At 40.5% G+C, this 16,477-nt stretch overlaps 1 protein-coding gene and 1 long non-coding RNA gene across 6 annotated transcripts in view; one reads left to right on the top strand and one right to left on the bottom strand.

Moving 5' to 3' along the window:
* The window catches only part of LOC144470413 (uncharacterized), a 47,843-nt gene extending 39,283 nt beyond the window's left edge, over positions 1-8,560 (bottom strand). For both annotated transcript variants that reach the window (XR_013494117.1, XR_013494118.1), the window contains exons 1-2: positions 8,312-8,560; positions 7,984-8,223 (exon numbers count right to left, since the gene is read on the bottom strand). This is a non-coding gene — a long non-coding RNA (uncharacterized LOC144470413). The remainder of the gene's footprint in view (positions 1-7,983; positions 8,224-8,311) is intronic.
* Positions 1-16,460, top strand: part of Jus (EB domain-containing julius seizure protein) — a 45,337-nt gene extending 28,877 nt beyond the window's left edge. The window contains exons 2-7 of one of the 4 annotated variants that reach the window (XR_013494116.1): positions 98-250; positions 4,164-4,304; positions 5,665-5,779; positions 6,504-6,730; positions 12,248-12,708; positions 15,247-16,460. Coding sequence is in view for 3 of the 4 variants with exons in the window: in XM_078181489.1 (XP_078037615.1) it covers positions 98-250; positions 4,164-4,304; positions 5,665-5,779; positions 6,504-6,730; positions 12,248-12,408 (797 nt within the window). In the remaining variant the exon portion in view is untranslated. Of the gene's footprint in view, positions 1-97; positions 251-4,163; positions 4,305-5,664; positions 5,780-6,503; positions 6,731-9,549; positions 9,695-12,247 lie in introns of those variants that run through there. The other 3 variants (XM_078181489.1, XM_078181490.1, XM_078181491.1) reach the window with 3 other exon arrangements.
* The last annotated feature ends 17 nt before the right edge of the window (positions 16,461-16,477 follow it).

The following is a 16,477-nucleotide window of genomic DNA, read 5'->3' as shown; positions in this document are numbered from 1 at the left end:
GAGCTTGTAACATTTTCTGCAGCATCTGCAGAAAGGCAGCGTTCGCCGATTTCTGTTTGGTACACCCGACTAACGCATTCACCCGTGTCTGTTCCAGATCTGAGCGGAAGGGGAACGAAGAAATTCGGTGATCAATGCGTGGAGGATCGTGAGTGCGGATTCGCGGGCTCGTACTGCGAGCCAAAGAAAAACAAATGCACATGCAAGGAGGAATTCGAGGCTACGAATCATATCGACAAATGTGGACACCGTAAGTTAGTATACTTCCAAGTGCGCCGAAGCCAAACGGAACTGTTTGCAGCGTGTATTGAAGCGAATAAATATTCCAACTGGAAAAACTCTCATGCAAAGATCCCTGTGGTGGCACTTCCGAGATGTTTACTGACTTCGTCGAGAGTGGTCAGCGTTTATTCAGTCAATATTCTATCTCTCGGATATGGCTGCGTCAGAATTAGTTGCCTTTTATTACCTTGTACTTTATTCGGAAACTCGTGCTCAAGATCCGTTCACAGTTTAAACAAATCATTTTCAAAATTGAAAAGTTCGAAGAATTTATTTCAAGAAAACTGCAGGCATGGTCCAATTAATCTAATAATACAATTTAAAACTTTTTATTTGCAACGAATATTGCCTTGTCGCTTCACAACCTAGCTAATAACGTGTGCAACGATTTTTAGCGGTGTCGTAATTGCAGAGATTATGGTACAAGACAGTGGTTAAATGTTTCATGGAGAATACAATATGCTGCCCGAGGGATTTCCAGCTGAATGTCTATTCGTTTCACTGCGAAGCGTCCCGAACAATTGTAATTCGCTAGCAAATTGACGAGGATGATACGAGACGACGATAAATAGGGAAGCTCGAGGATAGCTTTATGTAGTCCTGAACGTCTTCGTTCTAGTCACGTCCGAGGCACGAGGTTTTTCCCTTCGAGACGAGTTTTACGATCGGAGAGATATGGAAGTCGAAGGATCGCAGCTTATAGCTTCCTCTCACAGAATTTCAACGAGGCCTCGGGCTTTTATGGGTCCCAGGCATCGTCCGCGGCGTCAGAAATTATAAATGGGATCCGAGGAGTTCTCGATGAATCAAATTATAAGCGCATACCATCTTTGATTCATTATTCATGCGATCATTTTCGGTACGGCTCGATGCAAATAACACGTGCGCCATACGCTTGTATTTTCTTTTACATCTGCCGAGGTACGCGGGACTTGGTATTCATCGTGGAAACGAAGAAAAACTAATTTTCTAGAAGACATAAGTGGAGACTGTAGAACGACGTTTCTTACTATGAAATTTTAATATTGGAGTAGAACCGAGTTCTTCTTGTATGAAACTGTATCTTCGGTAAAATCGAGATTGAAAATTCATGAAGCATAAGTAGAAACAGTCGATCATGCTCGGACACGGGAAAATATATAATATGGACCGTAATTTTAGTATATGGGCCTGGGTCTTGAGAAAACGAGTTCGGAAATTCGTGAAGCACGCGTGCCGTTGAATAAGTACGGTCTGATCATGGCTGACTGTTTCTACTGGCGCGTGGTCAATAAATCGGCTTCGGTATCTCGAGAACGAAGCTTCGTAATAAAAATTCGTATTCTATATTTTCCTTTCAACGTTCCACATAGAAATCGTCTGTTTCTGAGAATTTTATTTCTGAGTTTCTATATCGCATAAAAACTGCCTGTTACAATAGAAAATTGATTTCATCGATTCATTTTTTTGTGGATACTTTCGTGATAACGTGCAGAAAATTAATTTGCACTTTTGCAATTAAATATTGTAATCATCATAACTTAATTATGACATAATGACTCATAAATACGTGGGACTAATAACTTGTTGTTTTCTTATTTTCATTGCTTGGACAGTTGGTTTATTGATCGTCATGGTGTAGCTGTCGACCAACGACAGGAAAAAGAATCTCTGTAACTAAAGCTAGCTTGATCCAGGATTAAGGGTTGATCACTATTAAGCCACTCTCCTAATTGCGAGCTCGTGGTTGATGTATTGAGGACAGTGCGGGCATATAATCAGTCGATCAGACTCGCTATGCCAATACTGGCTACGCTGTCGGCCACAAGCTTATGGCTGTCACCTCATTTTGTGAGGAATTACGCGATACTTAAATGATACATTTCAAACGTTTTATTATTTCAATCTATTATTTTCAACAAAGGCCGTTCAATGTAAATGAATATTTGAATTCAGTCGATGAAATAATATAAGCTATGAAGTAAATAGTTCATATTAGTGAAAGTGTGAAGTCATTGCTGGATAATCTCAACTTTGTTATTAATCAGTAGATAACTAGCATTACGTTAGATATTAACACTTTTTATGTATTTAATTACTACTGCATTAATGTGATGAGTACTTTTTGATTTTAAACATTAGTTATTTTTTTTTATTTATTACTTCAATTCGGCTAACACAACCTTACACGTTAACTCCTTCTTATGCAATATTTATAATCACATTAATTTGATACCCAGTAGCTACCACTGCGAATTACAGTCGCGTGCAGTATTTAATTGGACATTCTCTGCAACCATGATACACGTAATTATAATTACAATAGGCCAATTAAACCAGTCGCGTAGCATCGACTGGTTAAATTCGCATATGTCCTGAACCATAATCAGAAAGGGAAGTGTCATATTACACGATTACACGTAGCCCCATAAAGCTCAATTTCCTCTAATCTGAACAAACGAATCAGCAAAATCGATACTTACACCGATAGCCGAATGCATTCGCGGACACGTACATATTTTCATCATCGAAAACTGGGGCATCGCAAATAAAAATGTTCAGCAGAACAGTTCGAAACAATGGAAGTTATCGATCACAGAGGAGGCGGAAAACTTTTTCAACGAAGTTCATAACAAACAACACGATGGAATGTCTTTGGAGTTCCTGTGGGATGAACTTGACACAGGAGAAAGTCTTTTGAAAAATTACTCAAATAACATCCGACCCCGATGCGAACTAAACCTGAAGTTAGGGTGGGGCATCGGGACTTCGCACGATAATTGATTGGCATATCGACGATCTCTTCAAACAGCGACACACCTTTATATGACAGTGATGCAGAAACGATGTTTTGAGGTCTATGCTCATAATTCTGCAAAGTGATTTCAATGATTCGTGGAAAATGTTTGCAATTAAATATAATCGCAGTAAAAGTCGAAATCGATAGAACACCCTATTAATTTAATAGAATATGGATTAGTATTTTAATTTATATATTGTCTAAACAATTTAATAGAATATAGCTAATATCTTCAATTATACTTTGTCCAGATAATCTAATAGAATATAATTAACATTTTAATTTAGTAATAAATAATTACATTCTAACAAAATTATGATAATACTTTGAGCAGATTTGAAACGTATTTAGTAGCAACATAATCTTTTGCAGAAGCTTTGAGGGTTAAGAGACTTTAAGTTAACGTTATCAATCACGGATTAACACCGGTTTTATCTGATTTATCGTTGCACCGTACAGTCTAACAAACCACCATCGCCGCATGCATGCAAATCTTCGTTAACAGATTCATATCTCATGGATAAAGTTTTCAAGTTATTCGAGATACGAGCTTACGAAATGAAAGTTTGATGAAAACTTTGGTTTTAATGTGGATACGGAGTTTCAGAGCGGGGTCTCAAAGTTTTGTAACGTTTATCGCGTTTTAAATATTGCGAACATATTCGTTAGCCACGGTTGGCAAAAGTTTGTCGGACATTATTTTCGCACGATTCCGTCGAAGACCAAAAATTCGTCACGCGATTCCATTAAAAACCAAAGATTTATTAAACATTATTTTCACGCTATTTTATAGGAAACCAAAGGAACAGAATCGTGAAAAGTCCGTAAAAAAAATATCTAGAACGTCCGCTTCTAATTAAACCCTTCCATTCTATGTTCTAAAAATCCAAAGAAAATTTGCGGGACCCGTTGTAACGTGGAAAAAAAGAACGAGTCGAAAAATTCTACCGCAAGGAAACCAACCACCCCGTAGAAAACAAAGCCTCGGCGAAATAATTTGCCGGGTACAATGGCGATTCCGCGAGCATTCGTAGTAAAAGTAAAATCGTTTCGGCCGGCTGCGGCGCGAGACAAGTCGGCTTTAATGGTTTTTATTTTGCAGCGGTGAACGTGAACGAGTCGTGCTTTTTTAACGAACAATGCGAGGCGAAGGTGATCCAAACAGAGTGCAGAGACGGTCGGTGCATTTGCATCTTCGAGAAGATCCCGGTGACACAGCCGGACGGCCTGACAGTATGCGTCGGTAAGGACTGAGAGAAAAACAAACGGGGTGAGATGGATAAATAGAGAGACAGAGGAAAAGAGAGAGAGAGAGAGAGAGAAAGGTAGATAGAGAGCGCGAGGGTGGCACGACGCGAGTTCCGCACACTTTTTAATGAGATTCCACCGGCGTGCCTGGGGACGCGAGAATGAGACGTGTTCTCTGTTAATGGAATTCCGGCCTACAATTTCGCAGACTTCATTACTTCGTCAGCTGTCTCTTGTGATCAATTAAAGCGGCCGCGCACGCGGCGAACTTGCGCGCTCGAACTACAGAATTCGATTAAACAATCGGAACGAATGGAATTGGGAGAATCGAGCCGGGAATCATGCCCCGAAAATTCCGGTTTAGCTTGCCGCCGCTAACAATAAAATAACGCCAGGTGAATCACCTGAGACTGAAACACACGAGGTCTAAGCGAAGTCTACGAATTTTTCCGGAGAGAATTGGTACAGCGAAAATTCTAACTTCTTTCTCATGTGAAAACGGAACTCGAAACTTTATATTGCAATTTTTTTTAATATTTGAAAGAAGGATAGCAATTTGAAGAAAAAAAAGACGTTTTCGCACTGAGAAAAATCTGGTTTGAGTGTTTCTATCAATATAATTTTGTATCGATGAACGTAATTTTGTACTGGTCAAAATAATTTTTTATCGATCAATGAAGTTTTTTATCGAGCAATACAATTTTGTATTGTGTTTTGCGGAAGGAAGACGAAAACGTTCGAATCTGCCTTTATTTTTAATTCCGCGGAGCTCAAACTCAGATGCTTCAGAATATAAAGGAAGAAGTTAGAATAAGGTCAGTTGCTTGACGAGCCGCATCCAGCGCTTCTTTGTCCCAAGGCTCATTCGAGAATATAGTCCATGACTTCAAACTTCAATTTATCATGGAACTAGTGGTGTCAAGTATTTTTATATAGACACTGCAAAACATACCCTTCTTTATCATGGTGATTTTCCTACAAATAGATCAGAAATCTATTAGCTTTAAACCTTTCATACACGAATGAAATGGAAACAACTACCAGGAAGTAAATCGATCTAACTTATCAATATTATTCTACGCCTTTGTATTAGCTTATCAATTTTTCTCTTGTACACCAAATTTTCAAATAATTTTGCATCAATTTTTGGATTAATAATCTTCAATTTTTTTTAAACAGTTTTGCAATGACTTATAAAATAATTTTATACCAATTTTTAGGGTAATATTTCACCAGTTTCTAAAATAATCTTCTACCAATACTAGAATAATGTTACAATATAGAGGGAACGTTTGTTGGTCCAACTAAATGAAGATCTGCGATTCAAAGTTAAACAATAATGTGAACTGTTTCAGCCGAGCAAAGAGAAGAGCCCAATCTGCAATACGTCGACGCGACGATGATCGGCGTTCTCGTTGGCATGGCTCTTATGTTCGTCATCATCTGCGTGGTTCTTAGGCTTTTCAGCAAGTAAGTTCCCCGTTTGCTTATCTTTCAATAATAACTCTGAACTTTGCCAATCCCTGAAAATGCGAGGACGAAACTTCACGACCTACTTCAACGGAAAACCCTTACGCGAAAATGGAATCCCGCGGTCGCGCATCTAATGCGAATTTAATGTCCCCGCACTGCATACTACTCGCGAGGAAGAATCCGCCATGCCAACTACTTCAAATTCATTTCACAAATTTATTCGGTGACTTGTCACCGGAGCAACACAACTGGCGGTGCTCTGGCTGGCGCCATTGTTGTAGCGAACTTTTTCACTGTACATTTTTCTTCTTTCTATGTAATATCAATTTTTTATCATCTTCCATTTGTCGATTCATAATCACAACATACGATGACACTAAACGGGAAAAATGGGCAGCTGTACAATCCGATGATCGTTCTTAGTCCCAGAACAGAAGATACTATCGCCATTGATTTGAATTTATGGTGGAGGCCGTCAATTTAAAAAATCGATGAAACGAATTGTGAATGTATAAAATTTCTTTTTACAGCCTCGACGATATTTTCTGGCTTATGGAGTTCAGATAATGGTTCGAAATGATTCATAGCCTTTTCTTCAGATAAACTTTCGGATAAAATGGAATTTTAACGATGCAAAACGCAATTGTTGATTTCTCTCAGAAAGAAAAAATGGCTGAAAAGTGGACGTTGCTTGTAGTCTGATTGTGGGATTTGTTTTCAGGGCTCGCTGGCGCGAGAATCGCACGATCTTCAACACGCCGAATGCCCGTCTGATGAACGTCTCGTTGCTGAGGGAGAATAAACTGTTGCACCCGCAAGAGAGACGCGGTTCAAGGGCGAGCGTACGGGTTCCCTCGAGGCAACCCTCGATGGCCTCCTTACGCGCCCACTCGCCGAACGCCTCGCAAGGTGCGAAACACTCTCAGCACTCACAGCACAGAGTGAGCCGTACGGGTTTTTATTCATTCACTTACTAAGCAAGCAACTTGTTATACAGTGTCCCGTTGAAACAAAACGAAACAAGCAACTCTTTTGCGCGCCGGTATATCGGGTGTTCGATGGAAATCGAGGCGCCCCCGACGTGTCGCCATCACCGTAGAAACAAGGGACCAACTCATTTATCAATTCTTCTCTCTTACATAAATAGTGTTTCCTTGCGTGTTTTTCTTCATTATTTTGTGAAAGTATTTACTTCTTTTTTTTTTCGTCTGTGTTTTTCTTTCGTAAATTATTGTTTCCTTTTTTTGTTTATTTTTTTTTCTCTTTTTTTGGTAATCGTTCTGTATCTTTTTTGGATTATGTGAGAACAGCTTTTGACTGAGTAGGGTATTCGCGTAGGGGTAGTCGAGGGTGTTCTCCGCGTGTCAGAAATGTAGAATGCATTGTGGTATATTGGAGAAATTGTATGTGTACCCCGGGAACGTCCCTCATTAAATGAATGTGCGAGCATGGCAATGATTAAACGATCTGAATGCGCGTAGGATAGAGAACATTCGTTACAAGTACCCGTAGAATTTGATGGGAATATCGATCGTAGAGAACGCGATTTGCGCGTCGCTATCTTGCTGACAAAATGACGAAAGTCGGACGACTTTCAACGAAACGTCATAACTGTACGATAACATGTCTACATCTATGCAGAAACATTATGTATGAATGCTCATCTTCATCGAACACAGTAAATAAAAATATCTTTCCTTTTTAAATCACTGCATCGAATTGAAAATAATATTTGAATGTCTTTAAATTCTTTTAACATTTCTATTGTTTGAAATTTCACCCACTCATTTTTTCTTGCAAATGCATCAAATCCGTAGTCTAATTATCATACTACTTAATATTCACTACTATTTCCATTTTAAATTAGAATATATAATTCAAATATACTATATGAAAAAAACTAACCAATCTGTATCACTAACTCAGTAATTGCGCTTCCGAGTTACGTCATAATTACAGCAAACGAGCGACGTGTAGGCTAAACTTTAAGTAGTTACATTAGCTATATTTAAATAAGTTTTTCCAAGCAATCGAACGTTGATTGAACGTACTATGCAAACTGAAGATCCGCAGCCCATACCACAATTAAATATAGGCTGCATACAAACACCAAGTCTGATATCGTTAAGCACAAAACTATATCTTAAAGAAGACTGTGTATCGCGGCAACAAGCGTTTGCAACGTCACTTTAATAGCTCACCTAAGTTGCGAAGACTGATAAATATACGAATGCGTTGAAAACTTGCTGATATACATTCAATTTCTTTCAATAATCCGCAATGCTTTGTGCAGTTCTTGCATCTCTTGATGTAATCCTTCAAATACCTTTGTCGCTCGCCGTTTCCAAACATTGACGACAGATTCGTTGAAAGCGGTTTCGAATAATCCTGATCTGCCGAGTGATAAAAGTGAGTTACAATAGAACTGTACATTTGAATAGCTGAAACCAATAAAACGTAGAATATCAATCCGACGATCAGAGGAAAGTCAAGCTTTTTTTTGGAGATACAATATACGATGACGCTTACACATACGATTCGACAACAGTTGCGATCAAGGTTTCAGAGTCTATTTTTGATAACCCTTGTAATTAGAGTCGATTAACCAACGGGGACGATGGATTCCTCGGTAAATCAGCCGGCGTCGAAAATAGCTGTCACCCATTTTATCGATTTCCGTAGAACATCCCATATATGTACAATCTAGATACGAGTACATAAAGTAGGTGACTTACCTACTCTTGCTATCTTTACTTTAGAAACCTTCTGTTCAGCGCAGAATCCTTCTGAATTTCTCGCATGCACAATTGCCTGCCAAGAGGGTAGATATATCTGCTAACACATCCTATATGCGAGTGTGCATCGAGATCGATGTGTTACATTTGGATGCATCGTTGTGACTGAACAGTTTACGGTGTTTTTGAGCGCTGACATTCGATCAAACGACATCGTCACCATTAAAAGATCTCGTAGACTCTCTTTCTAACACCATATCCACTATTGGACCAACCTGAACCGTTTCTACAGTTAGTCGATTTTTCAGAAACAGAAATTACAGGATCAAGTATCGTGCCGAGAAACCGTAAGTTCATGGGGAACATTGTATAGTAAAGACAGTAGATAAATACCCGTAACAGGAGAAATGTAAATATCTATGCACCTTGCGTTAATTAGTAAGTGAATGACTATCTCGAACCGTCCCCTTAGCAATAATTAGAGAACCAGGAAAGTGACCACTTCGAGTCATTCCCAAATTGTTCGCTGCTCGAACAAATGTTTCCAACGGGAACTGTTTCGTGTCAAGTGGCACGTATATCGCGCTAATTAATTTCTTATTATTTCTTTTTTCTATTCCGAACAGAATAAAGAGGTCAGTTAAATGAATAAATAACATCGCGAATTTGTTCAGAAACCATCGACCGAAAAGTTCCGATCCTAAAGACGCAACTTGCAGACCTGGTATCTAATTTTTTTGTTTGTCCAACTCGAAAACTTCCAAAATGGCGGAGTTTCGAAACCTCGCTCTCGACGCAATTCAACTTCCGTTTGAAAATGTTATCCGAAACAGTGAACAGCTTGCGAATAATTTCGAACGAACGATCACGTCCGAAGAAACAGGGTAGATTCATGGAATGAAAAAATTTCGTTAGAGATTGTCGCGATGAATTGGACTCGATCAGAGGAACCACCAGAACGATGCATCCCTCTCGCCATAATCATGTTTCTCTTTTAATGGTTAAGTCAAATTAATTTGACTCTCTTTGCAGTCGACCATCTATAGCAGTAGTCTGTTTAATGATCCCGTCTGTGACCGTTAAATCTTGATTATCGTACTGTACTGTGGACCTATGAGGTGCTCTATTATAAAAACAAAAAAAACACTTTTCAAACTTGACGCGTCCTTCGAAGAGGGTAAGTTTCGTAAACCACTTACCAGACACTTACGTTTTTTACTCTGTTACATTATAATATTATATACGTATATATATATATATTATAGATCGTTATTACACACGGTGTACCGTAGCGTGTTTTTTGTGTTTCTTGTACATATAGCACCGATGGTACTTACCCTCTTTCGGATACGTCAGAACTTCGAGTGTTCGAACGTTTGCCGGCTCTGTCTCTCTCTCTTTGTATTTTCTTTTTTTCAAGAGCCTGTGAATTCTTGTCGATAGACCAGAGAGTTTCCTCTAACCCAGCGTCTTCGAGGATCACGACTATAGTTGCTTGCTACAGTAAAAGAACATTGCTTGTGTCTCTATCGTAGAGAGATTGCGATTCATAGTCAATCCTGACTATAGATATCATTATAGATAGAAAAAAGAAATTCGGTAGAATAATCTGGGAGGGAATAAGAAAGTTTCATCGAATCGTCGCATCGTTCTTTGCGCTAGTTTTGTTGAAATTTTGCTTGGATGAACCACAATCATCTATAGATCGTACACCTTTTTTTTCGTAATGCCCTAGAATCAATTTTTTAATCCCTCGTCCTTTAGAGTTATAGATAGATGATAGCTCTTAGCACTTTTAAAGGTTAGACTTCTAATGTAGACAATTATAGATAACTTTGTTTGAGATGCAATTAATAGACCAAATATAGTATTATTTCAGATTCGACTTGCGATATTGAACGTTCAGAAATGTTCACAGGAGGGCACTGAATAATTACTTTTGTAGAGCAACGTTTACGGTCGCGAACTAATCGATCATTATTCTTAGATCAAACTGTCTCAAAATGCACTCATCTTTCATTTGTGCCTTAAAAAATCTTCGTATATAAGAAAAATATAAACAAGAGACCACGTAGCGTGCACATAATTTTGAATAAATTCTGGAACCGAATTGAAGACTTACTAAATTCTGTTTAATTATAATGTGTTCGAATACTTAGATTGAGAGACATTTAGTATTGTCTACAGAACTTTGTTAAAAAGATCTTAATAATAAATAAAGATCAAATAAAGTAAATAAAGTAAAAACAAAAATAAAACGCACAAACAATTAAATACGGAATACTAAACGTGATGCATAAATGAATAATTACTTGTGAAAATCGTCCAGAAATCGCGTCACGCATCGATGAATTTGCAATCATTCTTGCACGAATTTTTTGCCCCGATGTCGCGAGCTTGCACTTAGGAAGCGCAAAGACCGATGAAACGATCTGATATTCGAATAAACGATCGCGTCGATTACTGCAACGACCAACGGACATACGATCACCGCGTTGCTGTTACGACGCGAATCTCCTCAACTCGATAGATTTTTTTATTTCCTCCGCGTAGTATGAGCAACTAGTATTAGCGTTGCGAGACACGAGTTGCGGCGATGAAAATGGATACACGCACTCGAGTACATTTCCATTATCGCACGGAGTTCTGAAGTAGTTTCTAAACGAACCGGGTTGCACTCGAAGGAATGCAACTCGGTCAATTGACTCGATTACACGGTAAGCTAGACTATCGATCGGGTTCGCCGGAAATGAATAATAAGTCCCGCATGCCACGCAGCTACGCGATACACAAGCTCGCATACTCGATACAAGCGCGGCTTGTTACTCGATTCCGAAACCACGGCGGGCCCGACAGCGGAATTTCATACACTCCTTTTGAAATTCCACTTCTCGAGCACTTTTTCAATTAGACGACTGCATGCACGCGCACGTAATGGCGGTCGGTTGCGAAGCACCAGTTTCGAAACTGTCCGAGACTGACCGAAATGAATTCGAGGATTTTCTTCTTTTTTTTTTTTTTTAAACCAGAATAACCCTATCTGAAAGTGGACTCGTGTGACTTCAATTTGAGACCAATTGGGTTTGAAAATTCTCATGGGAGATACATCGAAATTAGTTTAAGGTGACGGCTTGAAATCGCGCCATTTTTAATTGAGTCAGACGGAAGTTTTCTAAATTAACGGAGCTTTTAGAATGGCATCAAATCCATGATTGAACGCAAATATTTCTGTCATAAAATGGATACCTCTAGCTTCAATTCGAGGATAAGAATGTTTATTAGACAAGAAAATATTTTAAAATTGGTTTGGAATGACACCTCGAATTTTACGAAGAAGAGCGTCCACAAATTTCCCGCGAAATAAGACTAACAAGAACCTGTTATATCAGCCACGTATTCTCGATTAATCCGCGGCGAACGAAAACTCGCGGGTTTGTTCTCGTTCTCAATTAAAGGGCGAAACGCGCGAAAGCTTTCAGGCTCCGCCATCGTCCAATAATTTTCTCGTCACAGAGCTCGAACGACGACGACGGAGCGGAACGAAATTTCCTGTCTCGTGAACGCCGCACGGCCCGCCATTGCCGGCGTTTTCTAACCGCGACAAAGCGCCTGCTCGGCACGATAGCGGTTTATACATGCTTTAAAACTTTACTTTGGCTTTTCGTGTCATGTCTTAACCACTGTCGCGCCAAAGCACGCGATACTTTAGCGAAAAAATCTCTGTCACCAGGGTCACGAACAGGATCACGACGCGGGAGTCGCAGCAGCAGCAGCGGGAACGCGTCGGCTGTTTCGACGAAGTCGAACAAATCGCCGCCAAACCAGCCAAGTAACACGACGGAAACCGTTTTGGATAACGTCACCGTGGAGATTCTCCAAGCGAACGCGTAGATCGGCAAGAGAACTCAAAAGCGAAACCGAAAAAACCGCATGAAAACACCAACAAAAAAAGAAAAAGAAAGAAAAACAAAGGTTCCCGACCCTCGTCCAAAGAAGCGTTCAAGAAGCTCTCTATTTTCAAAACTCCACGTCCTACTCCTTTCCCTTTCTTTTCTAATCTAGCGAGGTTTCCGGTTCGTCGTTGTACCGCGAGTCTCTTTTAAACAAGTCACTTACATAGCGACTAGAGCTTCGTCGTGTCCACCTTTCGAGGGCAGACGAGTACTTCGTCCGGACAACCGTGCGAAAACGGCAAGTTTACAACTCAGATAATCATTGTTTACCGAGATAATCACTCTACGATCACAAACTGCCACCTCGATCTACCGATCCACTTCGAGGTGGAGAGAGAGAGAAAGATAAAACCGGATCAGCTCGGATGCACCGGAAGCTCGCGACATATCCTCCGATCATTTTGATAAATCACTGCTGAATCACAGCGAATTAGGATAAACGCGGTTCGTACTGCTCTCCGCGCAGAAGGATAATTTTAATCGACGCCTTCAAAGTCGCGCGAGCGTGAGGGCTGCGCAGCTTCACAAACCCAGATAGATCGTCGCAAACTCCGCTGGTCTTCTAAAAACTCGAAAACAAAAACGCGTAACGTTTTCTACAACCGAGAGAAAGAAAAAAAAAAGACAAAAAAGAGACCTGAAGCTTAGGTAATTATGGATCGCGTAAATCGCTGGATAATTCCTCGCGGAGACTTTCGACGTCGTTTGTAACAGTTTCGGACCAAACGATAACGCGCATCGCTTCAAGCTGATCACACTCTCTAAGTAATTAACTCGTATTCGAGGCTGCAACGATGCACAACGAGTTGAATCGGTCGTTCTATGAAATGGCGGTGCGGTGAATGCCAGTCGAATTCGAGTCTCGTTCGAATCGTTTGAGAGACCGATCGACTAGTTCGGAAGATCGAGTTGGCCGGAGCCGAAGGGACACCTGGAGAAAAGAAAACGGTTTAGGGTCCTGGAGGCTAGATTAGGTGACTCTCCAAGTCGTCGGCTGGCTCCGATAGCGGATCGTCGCGTGCGATTCCATGAGGAAGCTGACACAGGAGCTAGGGAATTGTAGGGGAAAACCGGCCGGGACGACCGGCTTTCCGAGAAGCCAACATGACAGGGACCAGACGTGCAAGTTTGAGCCGACATGAATCCTGGAAGTAAAATAGCGACCAACTTCGCCGAGTGGTTTTCTTAAGCACCGTCAAAGTAGCTTTATAATCTAATCCCATCATCGAGGAAGTCTTGATTCGCGCATAATTTAGGCAACGAGATAGCTTCACTACCGTTTAGATCGATTATTACCGCTTGGCGATCAATCGTCTAACTATACCTTTAGATACCTTTTTCGCTAAAAACGATCGCTCGCCTGGATTCTTAGAGTCTAAGGAGTTTAAGGCTTAGACTGTAACCGCGGCGACAGGATGCTTCGCGAACCGGGAAAACAATTCCTCCGAAGGATTACCTGTCTCGACGAAGCCGATTGTAATTAATTACCGGACTACTCTTCACACAGTAGATTAGGCTGGGAGCGCGTCGAGGACGCGCGGGGCGGCGCGGCGTCTCTATTGAATCGCACAAGATCACGTTCTTCAGAAGCTTCGATCGATCTGTACACACTCATCGCGCACCGATCTACACATCGAATAATCATCATCTTCAAGTATATTGTATCTACATACACAAACAGCCAGGCAGGAGACAGACAGGCAGACAAACAGACAAACAAACAAACAAACAAACAAACAAACAGAGACACACACGCAAACATTACGAATGGAAGATCATTAATACTCCGGTACGATTGTATCACAGCAATTTAGTGCCTGCGCTCTCGCGTGTATAGCGTTTTATGCGAACATATGAATACAAAGAACGAGAGATATGTATTATAAGACAGATCTTATACGAGTACAAGAGAAGAGAACAGATGAATCTATTATATTATATTATATTACATTATATTATATTATATTATACACGCATATACACGATGAACTAGGTTTCACGAACTATTTGCACGATTTGTAGAACTATACTTTGATTCGATGAGACAAACGCCTAGCGATCGTATCCACTCTGTGATCTATGTGCAACGTATACAGCTACGAGACAGAAAACAGCATTCTTCTTGCTACCGTCGTTGTTATGCCGACTAATAATTCTTAATCGATTGTACCTAGGGTAATTAGCGATCTCGAGGATCGTTTAAGCGACTCGCTTAGTTATTATCATCCCGCACCTCACAGAAGTATTGTCTCTCTCTCTCTTCGCACGATTTTGTATAGCACGAAACTGGAAGGTCTCTCCTATTTCGCTAGACCATTTTGTGAAAGTCTAGCATTAACCGATTTCGAGAGAAAATTCCGAGGAGGAGGAACGATCGGTGAGGAATCGGTCTGATCCGCGAACGAAATTCGGGGAAGGTTTCCGTTTTCGGATAGAACGTTCCCTCCGTTGGTCATCTATCCAACTCTCTATCTCTCGGCTATCGTTTTCAGCCGTGGAAAGTAATCGTCCGCTTTAATAACTCTAGAGTAATCGTACAGAAGAAGTTAGAACGTATTTGTCGATCGTAAGACGCTTTCGAGTCGTTAGTTTCCCTCCACCCTTACAAGTATCTAGGAAAAACACACCAATGAAAACAAGCAGGGTGCCTCCGTCTTCGTCACGTGAAAGACGCTCGTTCACTTTTTCTACGCCTCGAATTCTACCACAATATAGAAAGGTAGAAACCCCGTAGCTGGTACTCACCGAAACAAACTGTTCCATTTTTTTCCGATAGAGTCTCCCCTTCCTTCGTGCTCGCCCATGGGATCATAGGAGTTCATGAGATCAATTTCTGGACAGCCCCGGATTGATAGAGGATTCAAGGGACACTGTAAGGTCCTTTGGGAATCGAGCGTGGATCGGACGGTGCGGTAATCCAAGTATGGGGAAGTGTTTGGATTACCGTCGTGGATCCACATTGATAAAGAAGCTGGAATCGACTTGCTCGACGGTGATCCACAACGAGGAATTTAGACAATAGATCGTCGATGTGGTCTCTCGACCGATGGCGCAGAGACCGCGATAGGGACGGTCGTCGAATCGTGAATTGATCAAGTGATCCACGGGTTCTTGTCTCGCCGATTATCAGAACCTTCCATGGCATCGCGATCGTCCCCCGATCATCGATTATCTGCTGTAACACACACGTTTGTTAGCGTTAACCAGTTGTATTTTAATCATTCTCACCTTCGCTTGCTTTTATAAGTATTATTACCAGCTTCGATGAGACATAGAATGACCCTCTATGAACGATTTAATAGGGAAGTCTCGTCCCGTTGTACTTCGCTTGTTTTATGAGATTCCGATCCGTCCTCTGGATTCGACTGGCGGGTCGGCGAAATATTGTGATTCTCTAGCGTGAAATGATATATCATCGTCTGTAATCATTGACACCAAATCATGAATACACCTAGGCGTACCACACGGGAAAAAGATGATACAGTTCGCGATATACCATAGCTCCGCTTTGATTCTAAGGCGTTTAACGATTAAGCTCTATCAATTACGCGCTACCTTGAGAAATTATAACGAGACAAACATATTTAGAAAAAACTTCAAACGTGAGGATACCGCGTAGCGATTTAGAGTATCCTAGGTAATCGCGTGGATGGGTGCGGGTAAAAATTGTATGCGAGTCCCTCATTTTTTCAATTTTCAATATTTTATAAAGTGTCCGGTACGCGACGAAAGTGAATACGTATCTATACATAATATACGTACTGTATAGTATGTATAGGTGCGTGTGTTATATATTAATATCATTGAACTTTTAGCAATATACTACCCACACTATTTTATTAGCGGCTTAGCCTACCTTGTAACCTTTATATTATACATTTCATATTATAGCTTATATAACGAATAATTAATGATCTATTACGATTGTATTTGAAACTTAAATTATATTCTAACTCTTCGAATTCATTTTAATAAACTTATTACACTGTATGAATCAGTCAATCAAT

The sequence above is a fragment of the Augochlora pura genome, chromosome 5 (genome assembly GCF_028453695.1).
Source record: "Augochlora pura isolate Apur16 chromosome 5, APUR_v2.2.1, whole genome shotgun sequence".
Classification (NCBI taxonomy): domain Eukaryota; kingdom Metazoa; phylum Arthropoda; class Insecta; order Hymenoptera; family Halictidae; genus Augochlora; species Augochlora pura.
Note: the sequence above shows the minus strand (reverse complement) of the source record. Positions and strands in the feature narration are given on the sequence as shown.